The sequence below is a fragment of the Enhydra lutris genome, unplaced genomic scaffold, assembly GCF_002288905.1.
Source record: "Enhydra lutris kenyoni isolate GAN:26980312 unplaced genomic scaffold, ASM228890v2 scaffoldscaffold55, whole genome shotgun sequence".
Classification (NCBI taxonomy): domain Eukaryota; kingdom Metazoa; phylum Chordata; class Mammalia; order Carnivora; family Mustelidae; genus Enhydra; species Enhydra lutris.
In genome coordinates this window covers 3158903-3185903 of record NW_019154139.1, presented here as the reverse complement: position 1 = coordinate 3185903, position 27001 = coordinate 3158903, and the positions used below count along the sequence as shown (strand labels likewise).

General features: G+C 61.4%; 1 protein-coding gene across 2 annotated transcripts in view; it reads left to right on the top strand.

The window, feature by feature from the left end:
* LOC111157657 (GRAM domain containing 4) overlaps positions 1-27001 on the top strand; it is a 73501-nt gene that overhangs the window by 19499 nt on the left and 27001 nt on the right. For both annotated transcript variants that reach the window (XM_022519266.1, XM_022519268.1), the window contains exons 2-3: positions 13589-13799; positions 17687-17807. In XM_022519266.1, coding sequence (XP_022374974.1) covers positions 13589-13799; positions 17687-17807 — 332 coding nt within the window. The remainder of the gene's footprint in view (positions 1-13588; positions 13800-17686; positions 17808-27001) is intronic.

Here is a 27001-nt window from a genome sequence, read left to right as displayed (position 1 = left end):
ACAGCCGGCGTGCCGGGTCCGGTCCGTGCGCCGTGCATGAGAGCAGGCGTGGGAAAGCCGATGAGCCTTGGGGTTAACCTTGCGCGTCCCCCAAAAGGGGTTCCTGGGCCGTAGTCGGAGAACTGCTGGTTTGGCCTCCGGAGAGATTTCCCTGACGTGGTGAATGAAGGTCCTTGTTTCCATTTTTTCTGCTTTCTTTAGAGTTCTTCTTATAAAAATATGTAAATAAGGTCCTTCTTGTCTTTTATTTGAAACATTTGATTTTAAAACTTTGCTGTGTCAACACGTTCAGGATTCAAAAGGGGTTGGAGGTTCAAGTGGGTCTCCAAGTGCCCCCCTCCCCCCCCTTTCTCCCCCCTCCCCCCCTCTCCTCCCCTCTCCCCTCCTCTCCTCCCCTCTCCTCCCCTTCCTCCCTTCCCCCTCCCACCTTCCTCCCCGCCCCTCCCCCTCCCCTTCCCTCCCCTCCTCCTTCTCTCCGGGGCTCCTGGCTTCCGGCTGGCCCACACTGGCAGGTAGCAGTCAGCCCAGGCTGCAAGGTCTCCAGCTGGACGTGCAGGGGTCCTCACTTCTTCCGACGATGGGGGATCCCACGTGTGGCTGTCCCCCATGGATGGACATGAGGGCACGTCCTGCCTCTTTCTGCTGTTCCAGAAACAACATGGCAGTGACATGACCTTGCCTGTACATCATTTTGCAAGTGTGAGAGGTTCCTGGAAATGAAATAGTGCCGTTACTGGGCGTTGCAAAATGGCCCTGTGCGCCTCCTTCCGAGCCGGGGACCCTGCTTCCTGGCCCTCACGCCCACGTGCCCCGTATCCGCTGGGCTGTTAGGGAAAAGGGCTTCTCGGTGTCATTTCAGTGTGTGTTTCTGTCTTTGTAAGTGACGATTGTCTTTCGGTCTGTTGGAGAACCGTTTGTTTGCCTTTTCTGGGAGCCGTCTGCATCTTCTGCGCATTCTTCCACGGGGCTGTTTATGAACGGCGGACAGATTAATCCTTTGTGGTGTGTGGGGCCAACATTTCCTTCTGGATTCTCATTTGTTTCACTGCTGACAGAGGTTCCTGCCTTGCAGAAATTTGTTTTGGAAGTCATCCGTGTTCTTAACCGTGCCTCACATCTTGCTTGGAAAGGCCTAGGCTGGGCCGAGGTCCCAGACCCTCCCCTGTGGCCCCTGGGCCACTTGGAGTGTCATCTGAGCGCGGCTCCAACCTTGCTTCTCCCACACAACTACAGGGATGTCCCAGGTCATTTGCAGGACAGTGTGTGTCTCTTGCCCTGTGCTGTGACTTGCCACTTTGATCCTGACGGCGGCTGGGTCTGCTTCTGTACATTCTGCTTTGTTCTGCTGCCCTGCTCTCTGTTGACGCGCCGTCCCCACGCCTGCGGAAGGGTTGTAGCTGCGTCACGTTCTGTTACGTGGTAGGGCTGGACATTCCGTTGTATGAGACCAGCATACCGTCTGTCTCCAGATCTCTGTCACCGTCCCATTCTGAAACTCTGTCCACATGGAACACGGACTCTCCATCCCCCTCCTCCCACCCCTGGTGCCCACCGTCACCCCTCTGTCTCTCTCTCTGTTGATGAGACTCTCCCAGGGAACGTCTGAGTAGATCCTTGCAGAATTTGTCCCTCTGTGCCTGGCTCATTTCGCTGGGCACAGTGCCCTCCAGGCTCGTCCATGCTCTAGCCCCCATCACAATTCCCGCTGTTCTCGAGGCCGAGCGATACGCCATTCTGTGCATAGACCACCCTTGTTTGTCCATCCATCCGTATCTCTTCAAGCCCCAGGTGTCGGTATTGGGGTATAGCCCCGGACGTGGGGCTGATTGGTCCTCTGGTCCTGTGTTTATTTTCTGGCCGTGGGTCCTGGAAATCAGACCGAGTGTTGTCCTGGGAATCTGGCAAATGGACGGCCCTAAGCCAGGCGGCTCTGGTCCCTGAGCTGGTCCGTGAGCTGTCGGGGTGGGGGGACAGGGTGGGAGTGATGGGGACCATACTGTGCCCTCGCCTCCATCTTGCACCCAGTCATGGCTGTGAGTCCCCCTCAGGGGGGGACCCCAGAGTCGCAGCAGCTATGTTCACGGAGTCCTTTGTGCCAGCCTGGCCCAGAGACAGGCATGTGGGAGCCAGGCCTCCAACCTCCCAGAGGCAGGCGGGGGGGGGGGGGGTGGGAGGGGGGGCGGGAAGGCGTGAAGCCCACAGGCCATGTCACAGTGGCTCTCTGTGCGGCTGCCATAGGTGGGAGCTCCCCGCGCACTCCCTGTGGCACAAGTCTGCTTCCCCAGAACAGTCCAAGCCCCTCGCCCAGCCTCCTCTGCTTCCCAGGGCCCCGCTGTTTTCTCTGTCCATGCTGCCGGGAGGCTCCGTGCTGCTCCCTGCCCTGGGGTGTGTCCTGCAGCCGCGGCTGAGTGCTGAAGCTCAGAGCAGCCTGCCCTGGCCTGTGGCCCCCCGTCCCCCACTCACTCGACTCCTCCTCTCCCTGGTCAGGAAGTGCCTGGGCCTTTGGCGAGCCTCCTCTGCATTCCCACACCGGACCGCATCTGGTGCGTCGTAGCTGCTCATTAAACGCCTGCTGACCACTTCACTTGTCGCAGTGACTCTGAGTGTGCAGCGTGGGACGGGCACGCCTGCCTCCATAGCCCCTGCCCCGTGACCCCCGCTGCACGGCTTGAGGCTGTGAGCCTGAGGCCCCAGGGCCGGTGCTGGAGCTGATATGCGCTCCCTCGCGTGGCCCGCAGAGGCCCTCTGCTGCCAGGCCGGCCAGGACGCCCTAAGGAGAGACCAGACTGTCCAGCGGCCACCCTGGAGCTTGGCAGTTACCTGGGCAGCAGGTGCAAAGGCAACTTTGAGGGTTCAGGTGTGGTTTTTGTTTTTGTTTTTATTTTTTTCTTCTGCATTGGATGTGAGTTTGTAGCAGAGGCCCGAGGAGGGAGGGCTGCCCAGCGCCTACCTGCCGCTCTGCTCCTGCCTTGTCCAGGCCTGCGCTGTGTCCCCGCCTTGGCCTGCCGAGCAGGAAGTGTGGGTTCCACCTTCTCGCTGTGTGTTGTTTTATGTTGTTTTAAACACAAATGCGGAAAACCTTTTTGTGGAATGTGGTGCTTGACACCCGGGTTGAGGCCTGAAAATATCCTGAGGGCTGGCTGGGAGGTGGGGAGCGGCTTGGGGGGGAGCCCCAGGCCTGGGCTGGGCGGAGATAAAATAGTAGAAAGAGAGTGGCCTCCGGGCAGGTGGTTTGGCTGAGCACCAAAGCGCTTCCGTCTAAGGGGCTGTTTAAAGCTGCGGGTTTACCCTGGTGCTCAGTTTGCCTGGGGACCCGGAAGGTCTTTAAAATGCACCTCACCCACCCGTGCCCTGACGGGTTGCCAGAAACAGGTGACGAAACAGGTGATGGCCAGGTGCGGCCAGGTGACGGCGGCGTTGGGTCAGGGGTGGTGTAGTTGAGTGCGCTGGGAAGGGGGCAGTGCACAGCCATGGAGCACGATTGAGGGGTTTCAGGCAGGGGGTGGGACCCGGGGCTGCCTCCTGGTGTCACAAGGGCTTATTCATTGAGCTCTTTGTCACCGCAGAGCGAGGGTCACTGCCCCGAGACCCAGGGGATGGCCCTTCAGGGTGGGCAGTGCCCTCCCCCCATGCTGTTCCCAGCTGGCTCTCCTTCCAGAGCCTCTGCCTCAGACAGGAGTCTGGTGACGTGGGGAGAAGTCCCTGGCCCACGACTCGGGTGGACGGAGATGGTTCGGTTTCCCTCACTGAGATCCTTCTGGCCGAGGGAGCCTAGAGACCGTCTAGGCTGCCCTAGCCTCACCATGGAGGGCACCTTGCCCCTCACCCCTTTCCTTAAGAAGACTAGGTGGGGGCGAGGTCCACGCACAAGCGTGTGACGCTCGGGCTGTTGGCAGTGGGACCCCTGGGCTTAGCCAGGGCCCAGGTTCCCTGTTAGTGGGCTAATAAGTGCTGTGACCTTTCTGAGAGTTCTTGTTCCGCTGGGCGTCTGTCCCTGAAGGACCAGGGGCAGTAGAGCATGGCCTATAGGCCAAACCCAGCGCACTGCCACCTGCCTTTGGAAATCATGTCTTTGGCCCAGAGCCACACCCATTTTGTGGTCCAGCAGAGCGAGCTGAGAAGTTGGGACGGCTGTGCGGCCTGCCAAGCCCGACATTTCCTACCTGGCCCCTTGCAGAACAGGCTGCCCTGCCCCGTGCCTCCCGTCTCTTGCAGTGTCTTAATGGCGCGCGGCCTTTGGGAAGCAGCCCGGTTTCAGACAGCTGCGAGCCACGCCCCTTTCTGCTTTCAGGAACTTGGGCCGGGGCCATGGCAGGAAGTCATGCCTGGTGCCCGGAATTTGGAAGGTGTTTCCTACCAGCTGTCTCATTGGCTGGATCTTCTCAGGTCCTGGTTGCAAAGAGAAATGGAGAGAAATGGAAATGAATTTGTGTGCATTTCTGGTAGTTTATTCTATTTTCTTAGGTGACACGGAGGTTTTTGTCTAGCTGCTCCTAAACATTAGGTTTTCTTGTTAGCTCTGTTTTGTTCAAATAAACATCAGCGTGGCTACTCTGCCAGGCTCCTTACTCAATATGCTAGGCAGAGCAGCCTGGGAGCTGTCATACAGTGAGGGATGTATTAATAGAGGCATGTGCTGGGGAGGGTGGGATAGCTGGGTCTGTCTGGGGTTAGGGCAAGCACAGGCTCTGGAGTCCAGTGAGGTTGGTTCCTGTTTCTGACATGCCACTTCTCTTTTATGCTGCTTCCCTGAGCCTCAGTTACCCCTTTTGTCAATTTAGCAGGAGTTCTTTCCTCTCAGCATTGTGACCAGGACATATGACACCTGTGATGGGGGAGCTTGTTGCTGCCTGTGATCTGGGGCCCTGCACAGGTTTTGGGGTGTACAGGAGGCCTGGGGACCGTGAAAGCATGGTGCTGGGGGTTTTTCCTCCCTTGTGTCGGGGCCCTGTGAACACTCGGTAGCAGGTGCTCCCAGCCCCTGCCTGGGGCTTCCTCTCCAGGTGTGCATCTGGGCTGAGCCCCAAATACCTGGAGACAGGTCCTCAGGTGGCTCCAGCTCACACCTGTGACGGGCGCTGCCCTTTCTTATCTCTACTTCAGAGACTGGGAGGGCTGGGCTGGACATGGCTGGCCTGTCTCTGTAGACCTCACTGTCGCTCCTTGGGGCCATCCCCAGCTGGGGTCAGGGGGCATAGGCCTGGTTTGTTCAGGGCGGGTGGCAAGGCTGAGGCTTGGTCCTGGCGCACCGGCTGTGGGGTGCTGCGCCCTCTCTGAATTGGACGCCTGCCCCCCCGCCCCAGGTTCTGGTCTGAATCCTCCCTTGGGGTTCTGGGCACCGTGGCCCTCGCTTCTCGCTGCCTGCAGGCTCCCGTCACCCACCGGCCCTTCCTTTCCTGCCTGCAGACAGTTTGGAAGTTTCTGACGGCCGGGGGGGGGTGGGGGCGAGGGGGTCTTGAGTGTCCTGGACCCTCTTACCCTGGCTTCCCCTCTCTGTCAGGCAGGGTCATCACCATTGCGCCCCACGGGGAAAGTGACAGTGTGCAGGGAGAGTGACCTTTGTTGAATGTGGATTTGGAAGGTAGGATCTGGGATTTTGTCCTCATTACTGCTGCTCACTGGGTGAGGACGACGGGGTCCTTCCCCACACAGCTGAGTGTGCTCCCTGGTAGCTCTTGGAGGAGGGACGACCATCAACATGCCTTCAAACCCAGCGACCAGCACAGGGGAAGGGGACGTGACCCACACTGGGGCATGCGGCACGGCAGGTGGTATCCTGCTCTGGGCACTTGGGACCGCTGCGCTCGCGGCTGGATGGTGAGGAGGGGATCAGCAGACCGCTCCCAGTGGGCTCCCCAGTGGGAATGGCCCCAGGCAGGCACGTGTCCCCTGACTGTCCCCTCAGCTGTGGTTGGTGTGTGGACGATTATGCTGCAGGACGCCCGAGTGGGGTTGACCTCACGGAGAGTAGGAGCTGCTGGCTGGGCAGGTGGGTGGTGTCACACCACATGTGGGAAGAATGAGGGGGTCACCTGGTGGCTGGGAATGCCTTGGATAGCAGGAATGTCCCTGGTGGGGTCCCAGGGGTTCAGGGCGGGTCTTGGCACCTCCTTGGGGACCCAAGGGGGCTGGGATGGGGAGGATGATAGGTGGAGTCTGGCTCCGTTCTGCTGTGCAGGCCTAGTGAGTTCATGGTCTGGGTCCCACCTCCAGGACTGTCTTTGGTCCCTTTGGCCCTCTAAAGGGCTCGAACTTTGCATTTTGACCTTGGCTTCTGTTTCCTGCATATGTCCCCGAGCCCTACAGGGAAAGAAGGGTGAATGGGAGCGCTGAGTCCCTTGGTGTTTCCTGAGCCTTGTTCTTATGTGCCTGTGACAGCGTGAGATGGAGGGAGGAGGACCCATGTACTGGCACCAGCCTGTACCAGCTCCTACCAGCCCATACCAGCCTGTACCAGCCCTTACCGGCCCATACCAGCTTGTACCAGCCTGTACTGGCCTGTACCAGCTTGTACCAGCCTATACCAGCTCATACCAGCTCGTGCCGGCCCACACCAACCCACAGGCACTGTTAGCATTGCAGGGATCTGAGAGTTGGCCAGTAGTAAGAACGGGAGCCTGTAAACTCAAAGTTAGGTAAACTTGAAGCAAACGTACCTGACCGAACCCCTCCTTGCAGAACTGCCGTCGCTGCTTTTATTCGCTGGCGTGGTCCCGAGCTGGTTTGCGTCGGTCTTGTCTGAAAGGTGGACATCCTGGCTCACAGTGGCCACAGCATCGAGCCTAGTCACGCACCCATGCCTGCGCGTCTTTGGCGGCTCACAAATGGCCCTGATGGGAGCAGCCACACCCCCGGAAAGGGCCGCTGCCACGAATCGGGGCTTCACTTCTCGTTTTGTTGATTGTCTAGGCTTATTGAGGGACGGAAAAACCGCATGTGTGACACGTGTAGCCACTCGCTATGAGCGGCGCAGAAGAGCCGAGGTGACTGTCCGCTGCTCTCAGAAAGCTGTCCTGCCCTTGGGCAGGGGAGTCCCTGTCCGTGAGCCGCGCATGGGGCCCTGATGCGTGCCTCCCGCGTGCACCTTGTCTGTCTGGTTTGTGTGAACAGAATCGCCAGCTGGCATTCCTGCCCGCGCTGGACTTGTCTGCCAGCTGCGACCGTGGTGGACAAGGGAGGGGTGTTAGGAGAAGTCAGAACGCCCGTGAGCAGCGCTGGCCGCACGTTTTACCAGTAGTTGTGAGTGTGTGTGCAGCTGTGTGTCCGTGTGGTTTGTAAGAGCCATCCGACCTACGTCTCTGCTCTCGGGTCCCCGGGGCCACTCCCTGCGCCATCACGAGCTCTCCAGGCCGTGCGCGTGATCCCAGGTAACAGAAGAGGGGGGTGACAGCTCACACCAGGCCCTCCCAGCTCTCCCGCTCTCTCTGACTCTCCAGGGCCACCCAGGCCATCGTCAGGGTCACTGAGCTGGTGGGACCTGTCTGCATATCTTCACTGACTGATTACACCGGGGGTTTTGGGCTGACCTTCGTGGGGGCAGACAGGCCTGGAAGATGCTTGCCCCTGGGAAGAAATTCAGGCCTCCACCCCGCCTCCAGAGAAACACCCAGGTTATTAGAAACTTGGCGTTAAGTTTTCTGCAAGTGTTTATGGATTTAAGGGCTGCAAACCCCAGCGGGTCTCCTGGATGAAGTCCACGGACGGCCCTTTGCTCTGAGGGCTCTGTGGAAGGACAGCTCTTCGCGGCTGTGGCCGGGGGGCCCAGAGCCGGCGTAGGGCCCCGTGTTTCCTGGTGCTCAGAGGCTGGTCAGCACGGCCCCTCCCTTGTGCATCATTGCTTCATTTGCGGGATGAGGGTTTGTGAGCCCAGCACAGGTCACGGCTGGCCTCTGCCCTTAGGGCCTGTGTTCTTACAGGGCAGGGTGCCCAAATCCTAAACAGGGGTGTTAGCTGGAAGTTCCCGGACCCCAAACCAAATGGGATGATGGCTTTCAAGGTGGGGTACTTGGAGAAAAAGGCTCCAGGATGGGGAATCCCCCAGAACTAGAGGTGCTGGGCCCCACAGTAGGAGCAAAGGTAGTGGCCAGAGGACCCCCGGGGGCTGGAAGTCCGGTTTCCTGCCACATGGAGAAGGGCTCTGTGAGGTGCTGTAGGACCCCGGCCCCAAGTCCAGCAGGGCAGGAGGGTGCGGTCAGGGTGGAGAGGCAGATGGTTGTGGGGCCTAGCTTGGAGAGGAAGGCCGTGCGTGCTGCAGGTGGCCGTGGAGTGATGGCAGGTTCCTTCAGGGGCTGTGGCTTGAGCAGCGCGGATACACACGCCGTCCAGTGGGAGGGCGAGCGGAGACGGGCTCTGCTCTAAGCCCGATGGAGCCAAGACATCCAGCAGGCCGGCTGCGGATAAGCCGGAGCAGAGCTCCTGGGGAAGCCTGCAGGCGCTAGTCCGGGGGCAGGACATCTGGGTGTGGACACCAGGAGTATTTGGGGTCCTGCTGCCTGTGCCCAGCTGGCAGGACTGAGCTGGGAATCTGGGGTGAGAGAAGGGGCTCACACACAAGCCTTGTGTTTGGGGAGACCCGGGGGTCATCCGCTGTGAGCCAGCATCTTGAGCCTGGCATGGGGTTGGCGACAGGGTCAGTGGCTCTGGCATCAGACCGCTCCCAGGGGAGTGCCTAGCACAGGGCCCCGCAGGGCTGAACGGGAGTTGGGTGTGCGCTGGGGTTCTGGGGGCGAGGCCCTTGAGGCGCTGATTAGGACACCCAAGTCAGCACCTTCCCAGCCCTCCTGGTCCCCTTGCAGAGCCTCAGAATCTGCGGCTGCCATCCCAGGCCACTCTGACTGCGGGGTCTGGAGCTGTCTTCCCAGAGGACAGGGAGGATGGGCCAGCTCTGGGCCTGGCTTGGGGAGCGGGGAGGCGTGGGTTCTCAGCATCTGTGACTCCCAGGAAGAAGGCTTAGGACGGGGCTGGATCCTGTGGGAAAGGGGACACTGTTTATCCTCGCATCAGCAGGAGAGCCCCTAGATAATCAGGAGACGAGGCCAGGCCGGGGAGTGACAGGCGCAGCGGGTCAAGGGAGATTGGCTGGGACACGGCAAGCGCCAGAGACCAGGAACTACTCTTTTAAGAATCTTGGCTGGGAAGGGAAATGAAGTCCTTTGTGGTTTCCAAGTCCAGTTTCCCTAGACACTGCTGTCTTTGTGTGTCCAGAAGCCATTCAGCGGGTTTCCAGAGCAGCACGCTTTGTGTCCCGGGGCCAGCTCTGCTGGACTCAGTCCTGCATGCAGGGGACGCGGAGCCCGGCGGGTGCTGCCCGGAGCCGGCCGAGCCCCACCACCCTGTGCCGCAGCCCCAGGTGCCCCTGCCGCGCGTGTTCCCGGCTCGCCCGCTGCCCACGGCCAGGGTTCCAGCGTCCTTGCAGAACGCCCTGGCTCTGAGCAGGGTTCTGGAGTAGCTACGGCCAGGGGGCCTCTCCCAGAGCGTCTGCGTCCACGCGGAGGTACTGGAGGGGATTCCCTCCGCCGGAGGCAGGGCATGTGGCCACGGATCCCGCTGAGCAGCTGAGCCCCCTTGGGGTGGGGGCTTACGGGAGCTGCCCTGAGTTGCCTGGGCTGGGCCCGTGGGTGCTTGTGGGGGGGCCGGTCCCGGGGAGGGCATCTGAGGAGGTAGGGTCAGGGCGTGGGGGGCCGGTGGGATATAGGAAGGGCTCGCTGGGCGCTGGGGGACACATGGCAGCAGCGTCCAGAACGCAGGTGCAAGTAGGATTTGTCGAAAGGGCACCCACTCCGCATGGGCTGTGTGTGGAAAGCTTCGCTCTGGGTCCCACTTGGTGTCTGAGATCCGGCCTCCTCTGTGTCCGACATGATGGTCCACACTGGTCCCCCATCTTTAGTGGACAGTGGGAGGTGAACCGGGTTGAACAGTGTGTCCTCCCCAAATTCCTATCCACCCGGATTTTGTGGACCTGGCCTCGCTTGGAACAGAGACTGAACGGACGTAATCAAGACGATGGAGTCCTGGGCTAGGCTGTGCCACACTCCAGCCCAGCACAGGGGTGCAGCGTGGCTCTCCTCGCAGCCTGGACCCGGCCCCTGGTGGGGAGGGTGGGGAGGGTGGGGAGGGTGGGGAGTCCTGGGTCTGGTTCTGAGCAGACAGTAGTGTGGATGTTTCATCCTTTGAGGGGCCCAGGGAGCCTGGGGGAAGAGGGGGATGGGGCCGGGCTTCTGGGAGCCCCTCTCTTGGGGGGACTGTGTGTTGAGATGCCCTGGTGCAGGCTGACATGAGCCGGCAGGAAGAGCCCAGGGTTGGGGTGAGCTGGCGGCGGGCAGGATGCGCCCATGGCTCCCTGAGGCATGCATTGCGTTCTGATGGTGCGGGGGGGGCTGGACACTGGGTGCTTTGTCCCCTGTCCTGCTGCTGCCGTTTTGTCGGCTTGCTGGAGCCGAACTGGGAGAGTCCAGCTCTGTCCCAGCTCCAGGGATGGCAGAGAATCCCGGACGGCGAGAACCCGCCAAGCCAGAGCCTTGCAGGGGGTACAGAGCTTGGTTGGTGTGAGGCCAGCCCTGGGCCCTCTGCTCTGGGCACAAGTCAGCCAGGGGTCCCTGCTCCCAAGCCGCAGCCTGGCCTGCCCCCTGCACCCCGAGTTCCTCTGATGCCAGCTGCTGAGGAATCCCTCGGGCCTCCTTGGAGACGAGAGGAGGAAGGTTTCATGTGGCTACACTTCCCATACCCAGTGTTTTATTTTTGTAGTTTAAAAAGCAGTAGGAACACTTTATAGGACATATGGAGAGAGTCTCACATACCACCCTGTGCAGGGTCCCGTGTTACCTTTGGACTATTTGCCGTCACCGTGCGGGGGGGTGGCAGCCTTTGTTCCTAGGGGCTGAGGTCCTGTGTGAGTCCCCCGTGATGCCGTGCCTGCTGCGTGGGGTGCGGGGCGGCTGGGTTGTGGGCCGTGCTGCGGGGTCACATCTCCCCGCGGGGTCACATCTCCCCGCGGGGCCGACACGCTCCCCACATGTTAGGTTCGCGCTCAGGAGGCAGCCTCACTGGCTCCAAGGGCGTCCGCGCTCGTGGTTCTGCCGCCTTCTGCCTCGCGGCCTGGCTGGTGTTTCCTTTTTAGGGAACTTGGAGGTTTTTGCTCGAGTGGTGGGTAGATCTCCTCTGGCTGCAAATTCTTCTGCTCAGGAAAACTCGCCCATCTGCGCGCCGGGTCCTGTAGCTCCTGCCCACGCCCTGGAGCGGCCGCAGCGCGCCCGTGGTCGTCCCTCACGGCCCACGGGCCTACACCTGCTTCCGCTGCGTTCTTTTCTTCTTGAACAAGTGGAAGGCTGGGGGTTCCCGGGGGCTCCATCGGGGAAGCGGCTGCCTTTGGCTCAGGTCATGGTCCTGGGGTCCTGCGACCGAGCCCTGACTCCCTCCCCCGCCCTCCCCCCGCGCGTGCTGGCGCTCGCTCTCTTCTCGGATGCGGAAACAAGTCAGTCTAGTAAGAAACAGAAGTTTGCTTCTGTCCACTTGACTCTTAGACTCTTTCATGCCGTGATTATTCTTGTCGTTTCTCTTAAACAGGCCGATAGCCCCTCTCTGGGGACCTGGTCAGCATGAAGTTCTCTTTCCTTCAGGTTTCTGTTAGTTTTGAAGTTCCCTCGCCCGCTCCGTGTCTGCGGAGCTCGCGGCCGCTGTTCTTCCGGGAGGCCAGCCTGCGTCCTCGCCCACATGCACGCAGCCTGCTGCCCTGGGGCCCCGTGCCCCCCCCCCACAGCGCCCCACGGCTGCCCACGGCTGCCCGTGGCCCACACCAGCCCCCCGAGGCCACCCCGGACCCCCACAGCCCCCCTTGGCATCATGCACTTCTGGGCTCTCCTGGGTCCTGGGGGTCTTGGGCATTGGGTGTCCTGTCGTTTTTGCCACCAGGGCCACACCAGGCCCCCTGGTAGTACTCCGGGTGAGCTCCGAGAAGCGCCTGGCCCAGGACCCCTCCCTCCCCGTGCAACACACCCCTGCTGTTCTCGTAGATCAGAGCGAGTTCCGGTCCATCCTGCTGGAGTCCTAGGAGCCCCGCTGTCGGCACCACTGCTCGGGGCAGCAAGCTTGCCGAGGGGGGCGGAGGGCCCTTGCAGGGTGGGGGACAGACATCCTGGGCCATGATTGGAGAGTCCTTTGAGAGTGTTTGTGCCTGCACAGTCCCAAACAGGAAGTACTTTTCCCCAAGTTTGTGGTTCTCCCTGACACATCCCAACTGGGATAGCCGGGGCCAAGTTGATGGATTTCATCCTGCGCGGCCCCCTCCCTGCCCGCCTTGCGTGGAGATGCTCGAGTGTTCATTGGGGCCAGCGTCCGGCTCCCGGTGTGCGTCATCTGGGGCTCCCAGAGCGCTGGCCTCCCTGGTCTCATTCCTTCTGAGGCCGAAGCCAAGGCCCAGCAGGGGGTAAGCAGAGGAAGAGGCTTTGAGCCCCGCTGTGTCCCGAGCCCCAACCCTCCTGCTGGGACCCAGGGCCGCTTGCAGAAGGTGGGGGGGGCTGGGTCTTGTGGGATACCCCTGACGCGCAGCCCTGCACCCAGGAGCTGTGTGACTGGGACTCGGGTTGGGGTTTGTGGCTTCTGCTGTGGGCTTCAGAGGGAGGCTGGCTGCACGTACAGACGAGCCGCTCCCACTCTGCCCGCTGGGGCTTTGAGGGGCCGGCTGGCCTCTGCTGGCCCAGTTGGCCCAGAGATACGGAGCAACCTGTTACATGTACATCTCCGGGCGAGCATTCGTGTTTGAACTCACACGTGTCCTCCCCCCGTGTGACCCTGCACTGGGCCGGAGGGCACAGGCAGGCAGCCTTCTTTCTGCACCTGTGGCCTGGGGCTGTGCTAGGGAAGCAGGTGGGCCATCCCTGGGCTCCTGACCAGCCTGTGTGTGGGAGGATCTCTCTGAGCACAACCTCAGCAAGCTGGTGAGGGCCGACCGGCGAGCAGGAAGCTGCTTGGGGCAGACGGAGCAGCCTGGGTTGTGTCCCTGGAAGTGGGGACCAGGCCGAGTCAGGGCACACGAAGCCAGGGCTCTGCTGGGTTCGGAAGGGATCTCTGAGACATCCTCTTGCCGAGCGTTCCAGTTGTTTCTGGGCGTTTGCTGCTGTCTGGGCGGTGTGCATAGCTACAGCTCTGAGCGCATCCTTGATGGCCGGCTTGCTCTAGGAGTGGCCAGACTTCCTCCTCTTCTCTTTGAAGCGTTTCTTCCCTGGCTTCCCCAGGTTCTGGCCTCCTTGTGCACCAGGCTGGCTGTGGCCGGGAAGGTCGTGCCGAGAGGCCTGGCTTTCTTCTGCCTTGTAGAGCACATGGGGGAGGTGACATTGTTGGGGCCAGGGGCAGGGGCTTGGCCAGCTGAGGGGGAGTGGTGGAGGGGCCCAGTCTGGTGGGTGCCAGTTGGGAGCCAGTGGGCCCCGAGGTTTCCTTGAAAACCCAGAGCGGCCCCTCCCCGAGGGCAGGGCTCAGCCACGGGACCAAGGTGTACAGAGGAGAACCATGCACTCAGGCAAGTGCGTGTGCCGTGGGGCAGGTGGCCAGCAGGGGGTGACCGAGTGACCGAGCCTCTTCCTTTCTTCTCATGCAGGGACCCCGACCGTCATGTTAAGGTAAAGCAGAGGGGCTCAGTGCTGAACATGCTAAGGAGGCTGGACAAAATCAGGTTCAGAGGTCACAAGAGAGACGACTTCCTCGATCTAGCAGAGTCTCCAAATGCCTCGGACACCGAATGCGGAGATGAGGTGCCCCTGAAGATGCCTCGGACCTCGGCCCGGGACAGCGAGGAGCTGAGGGACGCTGTGAGTACCCGAGGTGGGCCGGGTGCGCCCTCCACCGTCCGGCTTCGGCCCTGGGGACCACCGAGGGGGGCGAGGGTCCACCCCCCCTTACATGGTCCAGCTGAGTGCGCCCTTGGCATCCGCGTCCCGACCAGTGCAGCTCCCCTCTGCCCTCGTCTTGCTCCCCACCGGACCTCACTGGCCACTGGCAGGTGCCCGGCTCCCCAATCAAGGATGGCACAGCCTTTACCACAGGTCCGTCCAGCCGCCGGATTTCTTTTCCTTCCTCGCTGGCTTCCTTGGTGGTTGGCTGACTTCTCATGGGGAAGTCATGCACAGAAAGCTGGCCCCCGTGGGCCGGTCCGCGGGCACTCTTCAACGGGGCAGCAAGTGTCCATTGAGCAGCTCAGCTGGGCGGCGTGGCCACGGCGGGAGCCGGACTTGGGTGGGCTCTGCCCTCCGGAAGCTCGTGCCTCTTCAGCCGGGAGCGGGGCAGGGGCAGGGTGGGCTCTGGCCAGAGGTGATCGCGGGGCTCACCGTCATGGGCACAGCTGCCTGATGTTCCCCTTTGCTGGTGAAGAAGCCCAGAGCCGTCTTGCCCGGTGTGGATGACCGGAGTCGGTGGTCCGTTGGTTTCCTCTCTGAGCTCCCGAGCTAGCTCTCCTTCCCAGATGTGGCCTGTGAGCACCCACCTTCTCTGGCTTCTTATATTATTAATGCCTTTGAACAGGGACTACGAGTTCGCTCCTGGCAGGAATGAATAATTTACCAGCTCTGCCTCCAGAAGCCGGGCTGCCCCATCAGGTGGGCCGGTGCTGCAGAGCTGGGAGCGGAGCCCACCTGGGTGTTGGCCACTGTCTGCTGGCACAGGTGGGCTGGTCCTCCAACCTCGGGGTGCCTGAGGGGGCCGTGGCCCTGCTGCTGGGTCTCCCGGGGCACTGTGTGTGCCCGGTGGCAGCCTGGGGCGCTGTGAGCCACGGTTCTCTGTGGTGGTCCTTGGGCTAAGTGGGCCGTGGCCTCTCAGGAGCGTGAATCCCCACACGGGGGTCTGAGCGCACCATGGGGTGCGACAGGGATCTTGCGGCAGACTCATCGGGCGCCCTGCTCCGTCCATCTGTCCATCCTGCCAGAACTCTGTGGCAGCCGCCCTGCTGTGGGTGCCCTCTCAGGAGAGACCTAGACTTGCCTTGGTGCGTGGGGCCTGCGGGGCTGTGCCTGCGCCCCTGAGGTTGGTCTGAGCGGTGGCCGCTGCACCGGGATGTGCCAGCGATGCGTTGACCACTCCCCACCACGGGACCCTCTGCCCTGTGGGCCGCATCCCTGCTGGGCGTGCTGGGCATGCAGGGCCCGAGCTGTCTGTTGTCCTGGTGGCTGTTACCAGGCCACAAGGACGCAGTGGCATCCCCGTGGCTTTCCACTCTTGACGGGGGAAGAGCGAGGTTCTGATTAGTGGCTGTTGCTGTGAGGGAGGCTGGTCATCTATGGGCTTAGGCTTTGGGGTTTTTTTACTTTACTTATCTTTGACTGTGGTAAAATACTCCTAGAGCTCCCGTCCTGGCCACCGTTTGGTGTGTTACGTGCTCTCACGGTGTCGTGTGACCATCACCCTGTCCGTTCCCAGAATGTCGTCCTCACCCCAAATGTAAACCCCGTCCCCGTAAAACACTGACCCTGCCCTGCCCCCCAGCCCCTGGCGCCCACATCTACTTTCCATCTCTGGACCAGCTGGTCCCACGAGAGAGTCCTGTAGTGATTGTTGGTTCGAGCCTGGCTGCCCCCTGGGTCCCGGGCAGAGTGGACGCAGCAGTGGAGGGCAAGGCCATGGGCGGGGGAGGGGGCCTGGGCTGGCAGACAGGCTTGAGGAGGCCCGAGATGGCGGGGTGTGTGGGGAGAGGGTGCAGCAGTGGGGGTGATGTTCAGCTTCAGGGTGTGACTGGGGCGGGGACAGGCCATTACAGATGAGGATGGGGGACAGAGCTCAGGGCTGACCAGGTGGGCCAGTGACACACCAGTGAGGAGAGGTATGACAGGGAGGGGAGCAGAGCCCTAGAGCTGGGGCAGACCCGCGACCCCATCCATGCAGGAGGCCGAGGGACAGGCTCCTCCAGCAGCAGGAAGTGCTGCCCTGAGGGAGTGCAGGGGAGCCCAAGAGGTGGGGAGAGGGAGGCCACTAGTGTAAGGGAGCAGGAAGACGTGGCCTGCCCACGTCCCTGGCTTTGTGGTGGGGACGCCGCAGCCTTGGGGGTTAGCTCAGCCGGGTCCCAGGTGCAGGCCCCGGACCCCCAGCTCATTGTTGCTCTCGGGAAGTCTGACAGGTGGTCAGCTGCAGGGACCCAGGGGGCTCACGGAGGGGCTTGAGCCTCGGGATTCCAGAGTGCCACCCCTGGGGCTCGCATCCCCGTGGGCGCTGCCTCCCGGCTGGTCGGCTCCCAAGAGCGGCCCCTCCCCTCCCCCCATCCACGGGGCTCTGGCTCGGAGCTGCTGACGGCACCAAGTCCGCCCAGAGCCCTGAGGGCCCGGCTCTCTTAGACGCGAGGGGGACCTCACGGGGATTCTGGATGCTCGAGGGCAAGTTGCAGATGGACGTCGTTCCAGCATCCTGGAGACGGACGGCATCACAGCCTCTGAGGACTTGGATTCGTGCGTTCACACGTGACCCCGTGAACCACACAGCATCTGCTCACTTTTGGGGAGGCGTCGGTGGACGTGATGGAGTCGAGCGTTCTGCCTCCATGTCCACGCAGAGCCGCCTTTCCCGGCCAGCCTCTGCCCTCTGCTCTGCAGCCTCCTCCTTGACCGTCAGGCAGGGGAGGGATGTCTTCCTGTGCAGGGGCGAGTCGGTGTCGCATGTGCCATCTTCCCTGGGGCAGGTGGTGGGATTAGCCTGGCTTCCGGCTCACCGCCTCAGTCCCTGTGCCCACTGCTGCCCGGCCCTGGGTCTGCAGGGAAACAGGAACTTGCCCCAGCAGCCAGGGAAGCTCAAAGTCCAATAGGTCAAGGGTCCGGGCAGCCACAGGCCAGAGGGTCTTCCCAGAACCCACTGGCTTCCCGATGTCAGCACCTCCTTCCTGAGATGTGGCCTCAGAGCAGGAGACACTTGTACATGGAGGGGTCTGTGCCGCACCCTATCCAGGCTGTGTGTCCCCTTCTACCCTCATCTGGCCAGGAGGGGGGTCACGGAAACCCAGACTGGGAGTCAGATCCCCCTTGTCGTGTGGGAAGGCACATGGGTGCTGCTTCTCGCCAGCTCAGCATGTGGGTGCAGCCATGGGGTGACCGTGGAAGTGTCCAGTGTGTGCGCCTGGGCAGGCCTGGCAGTATGGGCCTGCGCCGCACCCCTTCCCCTCCCATCAGCCGGATGCAGGCGGCAGCCTGTGCCAGCCCCTGGGCGAGCAGCCGCAGAAACCCAAGGTGGCTGTGATTTGCCCTCTGTGCAGCAGGCCTGGCCCTGTCCGTGTTTGTTCACCTCAGGGAGCCACTGCTCCTTGGGGTTTACGCAGCCTGGCCTGCAGACGTGCCCTCCCCACCTGCCCGGCGTCCTGTCCCTCTGGCTCGGGGTGGCGAAGCATGGGGCCTGCGGCGGGGCTCACCCTCCCCCGGGAGGCTAGCGCAGGTTTGGATGTGGCTCTCAGGAGGCCTGATGTCGCGCCGCCAGCTTTAATTTTTTAAACCATTTCTAAAAGCTGACCTCGCCGGGCTCCCGGGCTCTCCATGTTGCCCGAGATGTCCCTTCCAGCGGCGGGCAGAGCCGAGGTGGACTGATGCGGGCTTCCCGACAGGATCGTGCCTTCCTTGCCCCCCAGGGGCTCTGCGGGCCCAGCCCTTGCAGGGGCGGGTCCTCGGGGCTCCCCTCCAGAAGCGGGGCGCTTGGAGACGGCTCCTCTGAGCTCTCGCTGTTTCTCTCCTAGGCTGGTCCAGGGACCCTCATCATGGCTGCAGGAGTCCAGGACTTTAACCGGACAGAGTTTGATCGATTAAATGAGATCAAAGGTCACCTGGAAATCGCCTTACTGGAAAAACACTTCTTACGTGAGTACCCCTGGCTCAGGTGACGGGGATGCATCCCACAGACGCGCAGCAGGGCATCGGGGCTGGGGAAGCCCCGTGCCAGCAGTCACCGGGCTCGCTCGTGCTGCGGAGATATGTGGTCCCTGTGTGACATCCCCAGTGGAGGCTCCCTCTGCCGTTCCCCTGAAACCAGCACTCCGTCCGTGCAGTGACAGGGTCTTTACTGTGCGGAAGGGAGGCAGGGAAACTCCCTGCTGCGGGCTCTGGTGAGCTGCGTGTCCCGCACACAGGACGGAGCAGAGCTGTTTGCCGTGTTCTGTTTCGTTCCGCCTCAAGGAGGGAGGGCAAGCCCGAGGGGTTTGTCGTCATGTGGCCCTCCACGTTGGCGTGTGGGCCGCTGGCACAGCCTCCCCTCACGTGCCCTGCGCTGGGGTTTTGGCTTCTTGGGTGGACATGGTAGAAACCACTGTGGAAGCATCTGGCGCTGCTCACAGAGATGAACTCATTTGAGTTCTCCCTTTGCTCTCTGCCCACCCTCTGTGGGCAGGACATCATGGACATCACGGACAGGAGCTGTGGGGCCAGGACAAGGGTCTCTGCCCAGGAAGAACCCTCTGGCTGGGAAGGGGTTAACTGCAGGTGGGTTGCTGTGGCACCCGTGCGCGTGCCCTGCTGTGCCCTGTGGAGCTCCCATGACTGAAGCCCAGGCGAGGGCAGAGATGCTGGGACGACCTGGGGAGAGAGAAGCAGCCTCCTGCCTCGCGTGTCCAGAGCCGGCCCAGACCTGCCGGGCCAGGAGGAAGGGCCCGCGGCAGGTCCCCTCCCTTCTGCCTGCCTTCCCCTGCTCCTGGTGACCCACAGACACCATCCCTCAGGGTCCCTACCGGAGCCGCCCTCCTCATTGTCCACACGCTGAGGGTCATCTGGGCTCCAGCCATGGGCCCCCCCAGCTCTGCAGCCACGTGGTGTCCCTCGCCTGCCTGGGATAGTGGGTGTCTGGGCGTGGTGAGGAGCCTTGGGGGCCGGCCCTGCCTTGCTCTCCTGGGAAGCAGGTGACTTGGGCCTCGCTGCATTTCTGCATAGTATCCTGCCCCCCAGGAGAACGCCTCTAGCCTGTCCACGCTCACCTGGGTACGAGCATGTGTGTACGTGTTTGTGCACGCACGCGCGTGTGCATGGGCGTGCGTGTGCATGCGTGTACAGGCGTGGTGTCGTCCCTCTGCTCGACGGGCCTGGGCACTGTGGGTCCAAGGACAGTGCCGTGGAGCAGCGTGGTCTCCCCACGAGTTCGAGGTCATTGCCAAGCCTGCTCAGGCAGGTGCCTCCCGGCGGCGGTGGGCCAGCCTGATCAGGTCCTGGTGACCTGGTGCCCCTGACCTTGGCCCATGCTGAGGTCCCGCAGGGGGGCTCTGCGTGAGTGGAGGGGCCGGCTGCCCCACTGGTGCCCTGGCCGGTCCTGGCAGAGCTGGACAGACGCTGCCCAAGGCATCGGTGGGACTTGGTGCAGTTGCCTTGGTGAATCAAGCGGCCGAATGGGGGGTTTCACGAGGCCTTGGTGAGGCAGAGCCAAGCACTGTCCCCGCAAGAGCGTCTGACCAGGGAGCCCCAGCCAGGGAGGGGAGCACGGGTTCCCTGGCAGGGGCGGGGCGGGTGGGGTGCAAGTCCCCGTTGGGTGGACAGCCAGGCAGGATGGCCGGGGCCCACAGGGACGCCTCTCTGGACCTCCACCTCCACCCCCGCCCCGGCTCGGCTGGCGTCTCAACCCGTCCTTGTGGTCTGTCCTCAGCGTTTTGCCGGAGGAGCGTCCCGTTTCCTCTTGGGCAGCCCATGTCGTAGACGTGTGTGGTGCGGCTGTGACGAGTGGCCGTTACGGACGTTCCTTTAAACCACGGATGGTTCGAGCAGACACGGAAGCAGAGTGTCTCACGTGCTCGTAGCTTTGGCAGGAGCGGCGGCGGGCAGGTGGTCCCCACCAGGCTGGCTTTGGAAGCCAGTCCCGGCCAGCCCCGTCCTTCATCTGTACTTGTCAGTCGGCCGCTCCTGGTGGTTTAAAAATGAGAGCCACGCGTCTGATACCACAGCCGAAAACATCCATTACCCTTTAGATCATCAGACCCCCAGCCTAAGCGCACACTTCCCCAAGTCTCCTCATTTTTTGGCAACCCCCGGAGCAGCACCTGAGGCCCCTCGTTGTGTGGCTGGTGCCCCTCTTCAGGCTCCAGTGGTGCCGGTTCTCTGAGTTGTTCTTTGTGGTGGAACCCAGGCCTGCTGCGGGGGGGCGCCTGCACCCTGGACCTTGCCCAGGGCGACCCCATGGGCTCCTCACGGAGCCAGTGTGGCCGCGTCCCCCAGGCGCTCTCTGGGAGGACTCCCTCGGTGGCGGCTTCCCTGCGGTGGTTTCCGTCCTTGGTCGCGTGGCTTCGATCCGTTGGTTACAGAACGATGACTTTCTACCCCTCCAACCTTTCTCCATTTGCTCGCTGACCTATCTCTGAAAACCTGACTATCCGATTGCTCCGAGGGCTGGCCCCTAGAGCAAAGTCAGGATACAGACTTGAGTTACCTCCCTTAGCTTCCAGTTTCCAAAATCAGGAGCCGATTCCCTACTCAGACCATCCTCCTGGGGTGACTGGTGAGAGTGTTGGGCTCGTTGGGGTCATCATGAGATCATGGCCGTGAACACAGCTGACTTGTCTTGGTCACTGTGGCCGCTGCCCCCTGGGTGCTCAGATAGACCCACTTCTGGGCGTTGGGGGCCTCTTCCGGTTTGCTTCTGAGTCCTTCCGAAATGAGCCAGTCCTCCCTGAGCGATTCCTTGCTTTGTGCTGTGACGAGACACTCTGGGCTCTTTTTTTTTTTCTTTTTTTTTTAAGATTTACTTATCAGAGAGAGAGCATGCGTGCATGTGGAGGTGGGGGAGGGGCCAAGGGAGAGAATCCCAAGCCGACTCCCCACTGAGCGTGGAGCCCGATGCGGGGCTCCCTCTCAGGGCCCCAAGATCATGACCTGAGCCGAAATCAGGAGTCTGATGTTCAACCAACTGAGCCACCCAGGTGCCCCCCTCTCCCAGGCTCCTCTTAAACATTCCCTTCCCCTGTCCTGGAATTAGTCATTTCCCCTGGCTCCTGTTGGTCAAAAGTAGTTTTAAGAAGGTAAATAAGGATTCTGGGGGTACTCACTGCTCTCGGTGTTTCTGACCTTTCCAGTGGGCAGAGGTAGGGCATCCCAAGTTCATTCTGGTAACTTGAATTTGTATCCAAGACCATGGGGTTTGCCGATTCTTTCTTCCTCCCTCCCTCTCTCCCTCCCTCCCTCTCTCTCTCCCTCCCTCCCTCTCTCTCCTTCTCTCTCTCTTTCTTTCTTTCAAGATTTTATTTATTTATTTGACAGAGATAACAAAAGAGGGAACACAAGCAGGGGAAGGAGGAGAGGGAGGAACAGGCCTCCCACTGAGCTGGGAGCTCTGACGCTAGGCTGGATCGCAGGACCCTGGGATCATGACCTGAGCCAAAGGCAGATGCTTAAGGGACTGAGCCACCCGGGCGTCCCCTGGGTTTTTTCTTTTAAATAAAAATAATGAGAAAGTGGACGGATGATCTAAGATTTGCCATCTTAACCATTGGGACGTGTGCCCTTCAGGGCTGTTGACCCGTTCCCGGTGTTGTGCCGGGCGTCACCGTCACCACCGTGTGGCCGTCTCTTGAAACTGAAACCTTGCCCCGTGGAACTGCAGGTCCCCCGCCCCTCCCCCGCCGGTGGCACCACCGTCCCACCATCCTCTCACTCCTCCAGGGGACTGTGTGAGTGGAGCCTCAGGGTGTCTGTGTCTTTGTGTCAGGCTGACTTCACGGAGCACAGCGCCCTCCGGGTTCATCAGGGTCATAGCAGGTGTGAGCGTTTCCTTCCTTTCCACTCCGCTGTGTGGATGGACCACACTGGGTCTCTCTGTCCGTCCGTCAGTCGGCAGGCCGTTGCGTCACCTCCCCCGTGGGGCAGCTGTGGGCGCTGGTGTGTGTTTTCTCTCCCAGCCCCTGCTCCCAAACCCCGAGGGCTTCACTCGACCTCATCAGACAGTTCCCGGAGCCTCTCCTGCTGCCAGTCCTGGTTCCCACCGGCGACACGGACGAGGCCTCGCTCGTTTTATGCCCGGGTCCCACACGCGGTGGCCCCGCTGTGTTCGCTGGTTCCTCTGCACTCGGGGGAACCGATTCCACGAGGCTCGTATGGGGATGGGACTGTGACTTTTCCCGTCTTTGCGGTGACGTCATCAACTCGGTACGGACTCGCGTGCGTGTGCTTCTTGTTGCTCTAGGTCTGGAGATATCGCTCCGGTTTCCTGCTCACTTTTTCTTTTGACCCAGTTTAGAGTCACAGGGAGGTCATGAGAGAAGTACAAAGCACCCTGTGGCCTTTCCAGCCAGATTGTCCCCAAGGAGAGCATTTGACCCTGTTTGTCTGCCTGCCTGTCTCGTATCCTTCCTTCCGTCCACCTGTGTGTTTTATTCTCTGACCCTGTTTGGTGGCCATCTGTGGACACAATGTCCCTCGGGCTCTGATGGCTTCTGTGGATTTCCTGGGAGCGAGCACCTGCTCTCACCTTTCAGTCCGGGTGTCACCGCCTGGAGATGAACACGGACACCAGACACTCGTCCAACCTGAGACCCGGTCCACCTTCCCTGTGTATGCAGGGATGTCCTGGAATTTTTAGCAGAAGGTGCCTGGTCACATGTCACACTTTACCCACAAGTGTCCTGTGTCCACAGGCTCCTGTCACCGAGCCGTGGCTCAGCCTGGCTTTGTGTTCCCAATGTCGGAATTCTCGAAGAATACAGGTCCCTTGGTCTGGGTGTGTCCCATGTCCCCATGGGGAGGTCAGGTCGGGAGTGTCCCAGTGCGGTGCCGCGTCAGCAGGCACACAGTGTCACCTTGTCCTGTTTACGCCTGTCGTGGAGAGTTCTCGTCTTTTTCATTTTTGGTTTTTAAAGATTACTTATTTATTTGAGAGAGAGCAAGCGAGAGAGAGAGAGAGAGCACGAGCAGGAGGGGCAGAGGGAGAGGGAGAGGGAGAAGCAGGCTCGCAGGGAGCCCGATGCGGGGCTCCATCCCGGGACCCTGAGATCATGACCTGAGCTGAAGGCAGAGGCTTCACCCACTGAGCCCCCAGGCGCCCTGAACAGTTCATTTTAAAACTAATCTTATTTTTGCAGTCGCCTAAAATTATTTACGTGGTTGCGGTCAAGGTGTACTCCGCAATGCAGAGTGGGTTTTCCCGCAGCTCCCACTCCTTTGCCCTCTCGCCGCCTTGCAGTGTTGTGGCTGACCCTTCCCTTGACTCTGTCGTGGAAGCAAGTGTGTCTGTTTGTCCTGACCGTCTCTCTAAGATAAATCCTGTCCCGGTCTCACTTTCTCCACACTCACATCACCTCCCCGAAATCCCTCTGGATGGTCCTTCCACGTGTCCCGTGTTCCGTCTGCCGTGTGGACCCTGCATGCACGGTGTAACCCCACTGTGACCTGTGTCCTTTGTGCCCTTAGCTCCCTCATCTGCGAAAGCCTGCGCAGTCGGTGTGAAAATTCCATTCAGTGACCTGTAGTGCTTTCTCCCCGAAAGCAGACGATTATTCTTCATGGGGAGGAGGCAGGAGCCCAAGTGTGCAGCGGCTGGCTTCGCCATGAAATATTGAACAGTACAGATGTCCCCGGGAGGAATGACGTGGGAGGGGAACGGGAGATGGGAGCGTGCTCCGGCTCGTGGCAGCAGGCAGGACTCGGCTCTGCTAAGGAGGCACATAAATGAGTTGAGAGCATCATTCGTTTTCAATTAGCGGCTGCTGCCTTCTGAGCTCACGCGCCCTCTTCTCGTTTCTGTGCATTTCCCTGTCCCTGGCTGGGTGGGGGCCTTTGGAAAGGAGGTTCCCCAGCGCTGTGAGCGGCACACGCAGGCTCTCCCCCACAGTGACTTGGTGTGCAGTTTGGATCTTGGAGGAAACGCTTGTAGAGCCTCAGGGGTCCGGGGGCATCCTGGTGGCCGGGCTGAGCCTGAGGCTCCCTTACCCATGTTGGGTTCTATGTGGCCAAGAGGTTTCTTCTTCCCGTGTTGAGGTGAAGGTCGTGGAATCCTCCCCGGACTGGCTGGGGGTCCTCTCCCAGGGGGCCCCACCCTGGGGTCTTGAGCCCTCTGGGTCGGGACCATCCTCCCTGGGCCACCGACACCCGCCCATTGCCAGTTGCGTGCCAGTTCCTCGTGGATACAGTCGGCGGACGGCAGAGGTAGCTCTTGTAGGCCGTGTTCTCAGGGGGAGGCCCCTCATCTTGGGCCCCGGCGCTCATGCAAGCCCCCCTTCCTGCTTGGATACGCGGCAGGTCAGCGTGGCTCCCTGCTGCCCATGTGAGAGGGTTTCCCAGAGAAGCTGGTCAGGGAGGCGACCAGTCCACTCCTGCGGCCCGAAGCGTCTCTCTGAGTGCCTAGACTTAGCAGGCGGGCCCTGGAGGGAAGGCAAGTTTCTGAGCCGCCAGCGTGGGTGACAGAGGAGGAGGAAGCACTTTCTCACTCACAAAGTTCTCTGCAAACAGGAGGGTCCGGGGAGCTGCCCGCAGCCTGCTGCTGGGGGGTCGGGCCATTCGAAGCCTGCGGACAGCAGGGTGAGGTGTGGGGTTGGTCAGAGAGTGGACCGGGGCCTGCAGGTGTCCATCTGGGGTCTGGCTTCTTGTTTGTTTGGCTGTGGTCCTGCTGTGAATTCGCTGGCACAGAAGGTGAGGATAGATAACAGAGGTGAGTCTGCGTGTGCAGATCACACGAGCTTTATCTCAGAAAAAATGGAATTGGTCCCTAAGAAAATGACCTGTCCGACCCACTGAATGGGCCAGAATTCCGTATTTCTAGATCCTTCCATTGCCGGGTGAGAATGTGCCTGTAATCATTCATCATGGACGTTGGGCACGGAGGCCAGCTCGCCACCCCAGGCCGTGTCGTCCCAGCTGAGCACCCCGCCTGGCCAGCTTGCACTTCAGAGGAGAGGCCTCTGGGTCCTGCCGGCGCCAGCCCTGCTCCCTGGGACCCAGGGCTGTGGGGTTCTTGGGGTAAGGGTAAAGTCGGGGAGGAAGCTGGCACACGCCTGCCTGTGTGTCGGAGGGCTCTGTGTCCGGGGTCGGCAGCGTCCTCTCATGGGCCCTGTGGAAGGTGACGGAACTGAGCTCCGTGGAGAGTGTCGAGGCAGGAGCCATGCTGAGCTCTGGGACCTCTCTCCATGGTGCTCTGCATCTCTCCCCTGAACCCCTCACCGCTCCCTGGGGTGGGGGAGGATGTGACCCCCCACGTACAGGTGGTATGGCTGAGCTCCCGTGGGCACAGGGGGAGAGGATCTGCTGGGGCAGCGTCCTTCCCCACCTTCGGCCGGCTCCTGGCCGGTCCCCTTCTGCTGAGACCCTCACCGGTGTGCGTGAGGCCCAACTGGCAGAGATGGGCTGTCCTGTGATGTGGGGCTGCCCCAGCTCTCCCTCATCCACGTTTCATCTCCTCTACGGAGCTAGATTCTCGTGTGACAGAGGGAAGGTAGCTACTGCCTTATCTCTGCGTTCCCCCAGCTCAGGCCTGCAGTCAGGCGGCTGTGGGATGCTCCGTGCGTGTCTGAGTGGACATTATCTAGGGGTGGATGAGTCCGTGGGCAGGCGAGCGGATGGATGGGTCAGTGGGTGGGTGGATGGATGGTGGGTGGGGGTGGATGGTGGATGGATGAGTCAGTGGGTGGGTGAGGACATGAGTGGATGAACAAACAGACTGTTTCTTCTACGAGCTTCTGCACACCCTTCCAGGCCCCACTGGGCGCCAGCCCAGCTCTGGTCCTCCACACGCTTGCTCCGTCCTGTGTGGCGTTTGGGCTCGCAGCTCGTGTTTCGTGTGTGCCACCCTTGCTCCCCCACTCAGTGACTTGGCCTGGTCTCACCTTGCTGGGGAGCAGAGCCCCTGCCTGCCCCCGCCCCAGGGACGGCCAGGGGCCCGGAGGGCTCAGCTGTCGGCGCTGAGGGCTGCGTTGGAGAGAGAGGGACTGTGGATGGGGGGGCTGGCGCCCACACACTCTGTGTTCCAGAACTGGGTCCAGGGTCCCAGAGCCCAGACCGCGGGCGGCCTGACAAAGCCCACCATCTCTCGTGAAGGGCTGTCGGTTCCTGGGATAGGCTGGGACCCTGTTTCTTATTAGTTTACATGGAAAAAATTCCAACACACTACCTGTTCACTCAGACCCCCAGTCAGTTTCCTAAGACACCCTGGAAACACTGTGATAGGCCGGCGTCTCAGCAGCCCATCTCAGCGGCGTAAGCTGTTCGAGGCAGCGCTGTTCGCGGGTCTCCGAGGGCACAGTCGCTAGCCGCTCGTCCGCGGTGGCGAGGAGTACAGCCCCAGGGAGGACAGGTGGGTGTAGGTTTACCGTAGAAGCCAGGCGTCGCCGATCACGACTGTCCCTCTGCAGAGAGCAGCTGAGGGGAGGGAGGCTGCAGTGGCTGCTTCTCTGGCCATTGAAAGTAAACCCGTGCCCTTTCTCAGAACCTGATAACTCGTTGCTGTTGAGCATGTGGTCCTACCTTCTAGAAGGGTCCCCAGCGATGGCAGAGGGGTGAATTGGGCTAGCAGGTCGCCGCTGGCAAGGGAGGTGAGGGGGCGGAGCCTGGGGCCCCCAGGTGTGCTGGGCTCCCACCTGGCCAGGGGGCAGAAACAGCTCAGCTTTTCCAGTGGTCTCTGTTAGCAGGCCTGGCCGGTGGGAAGGAGTTTTATTTAAGGATTATCACTTGATTTTTATTTTTGGCTGTGGCTGGGCCTGTTGAATTATGTGCCAGGAGGACTCCTGCTTGAAGAGTTCTACTTTTACAGTTTTAAAAATAGCCTGGAAGCTGGTTCCTTCCTCCCAGTGACTTCCCCGGAGGCTGGGGTGCGGGGTTGCGCTGCGGCCTGTGCCGTCTGGGCGCGCGGTGGGCGGGAGCCCAAGCGTCCTGTCTTTCTCCCTCTGAGCCAGGGTGGCTGTGGGCTGCTGGCGGATGAGGTGCCCGGGGTGACCGTTGGCGTGCCAGCCCTGCCCTTCTCTCGGGCCGGGGGCGGCTGCCAGCTGCAGCGCGTGCGCAGCTGCTACACGACTCCCTCGGCCGCGGCGCTGCCGTCTGCCTCCTCGCGGGGCTCCCGTCTATGGCTCGCACGCCGTGTCCCTCTGAAAGCAGCGGTCGGC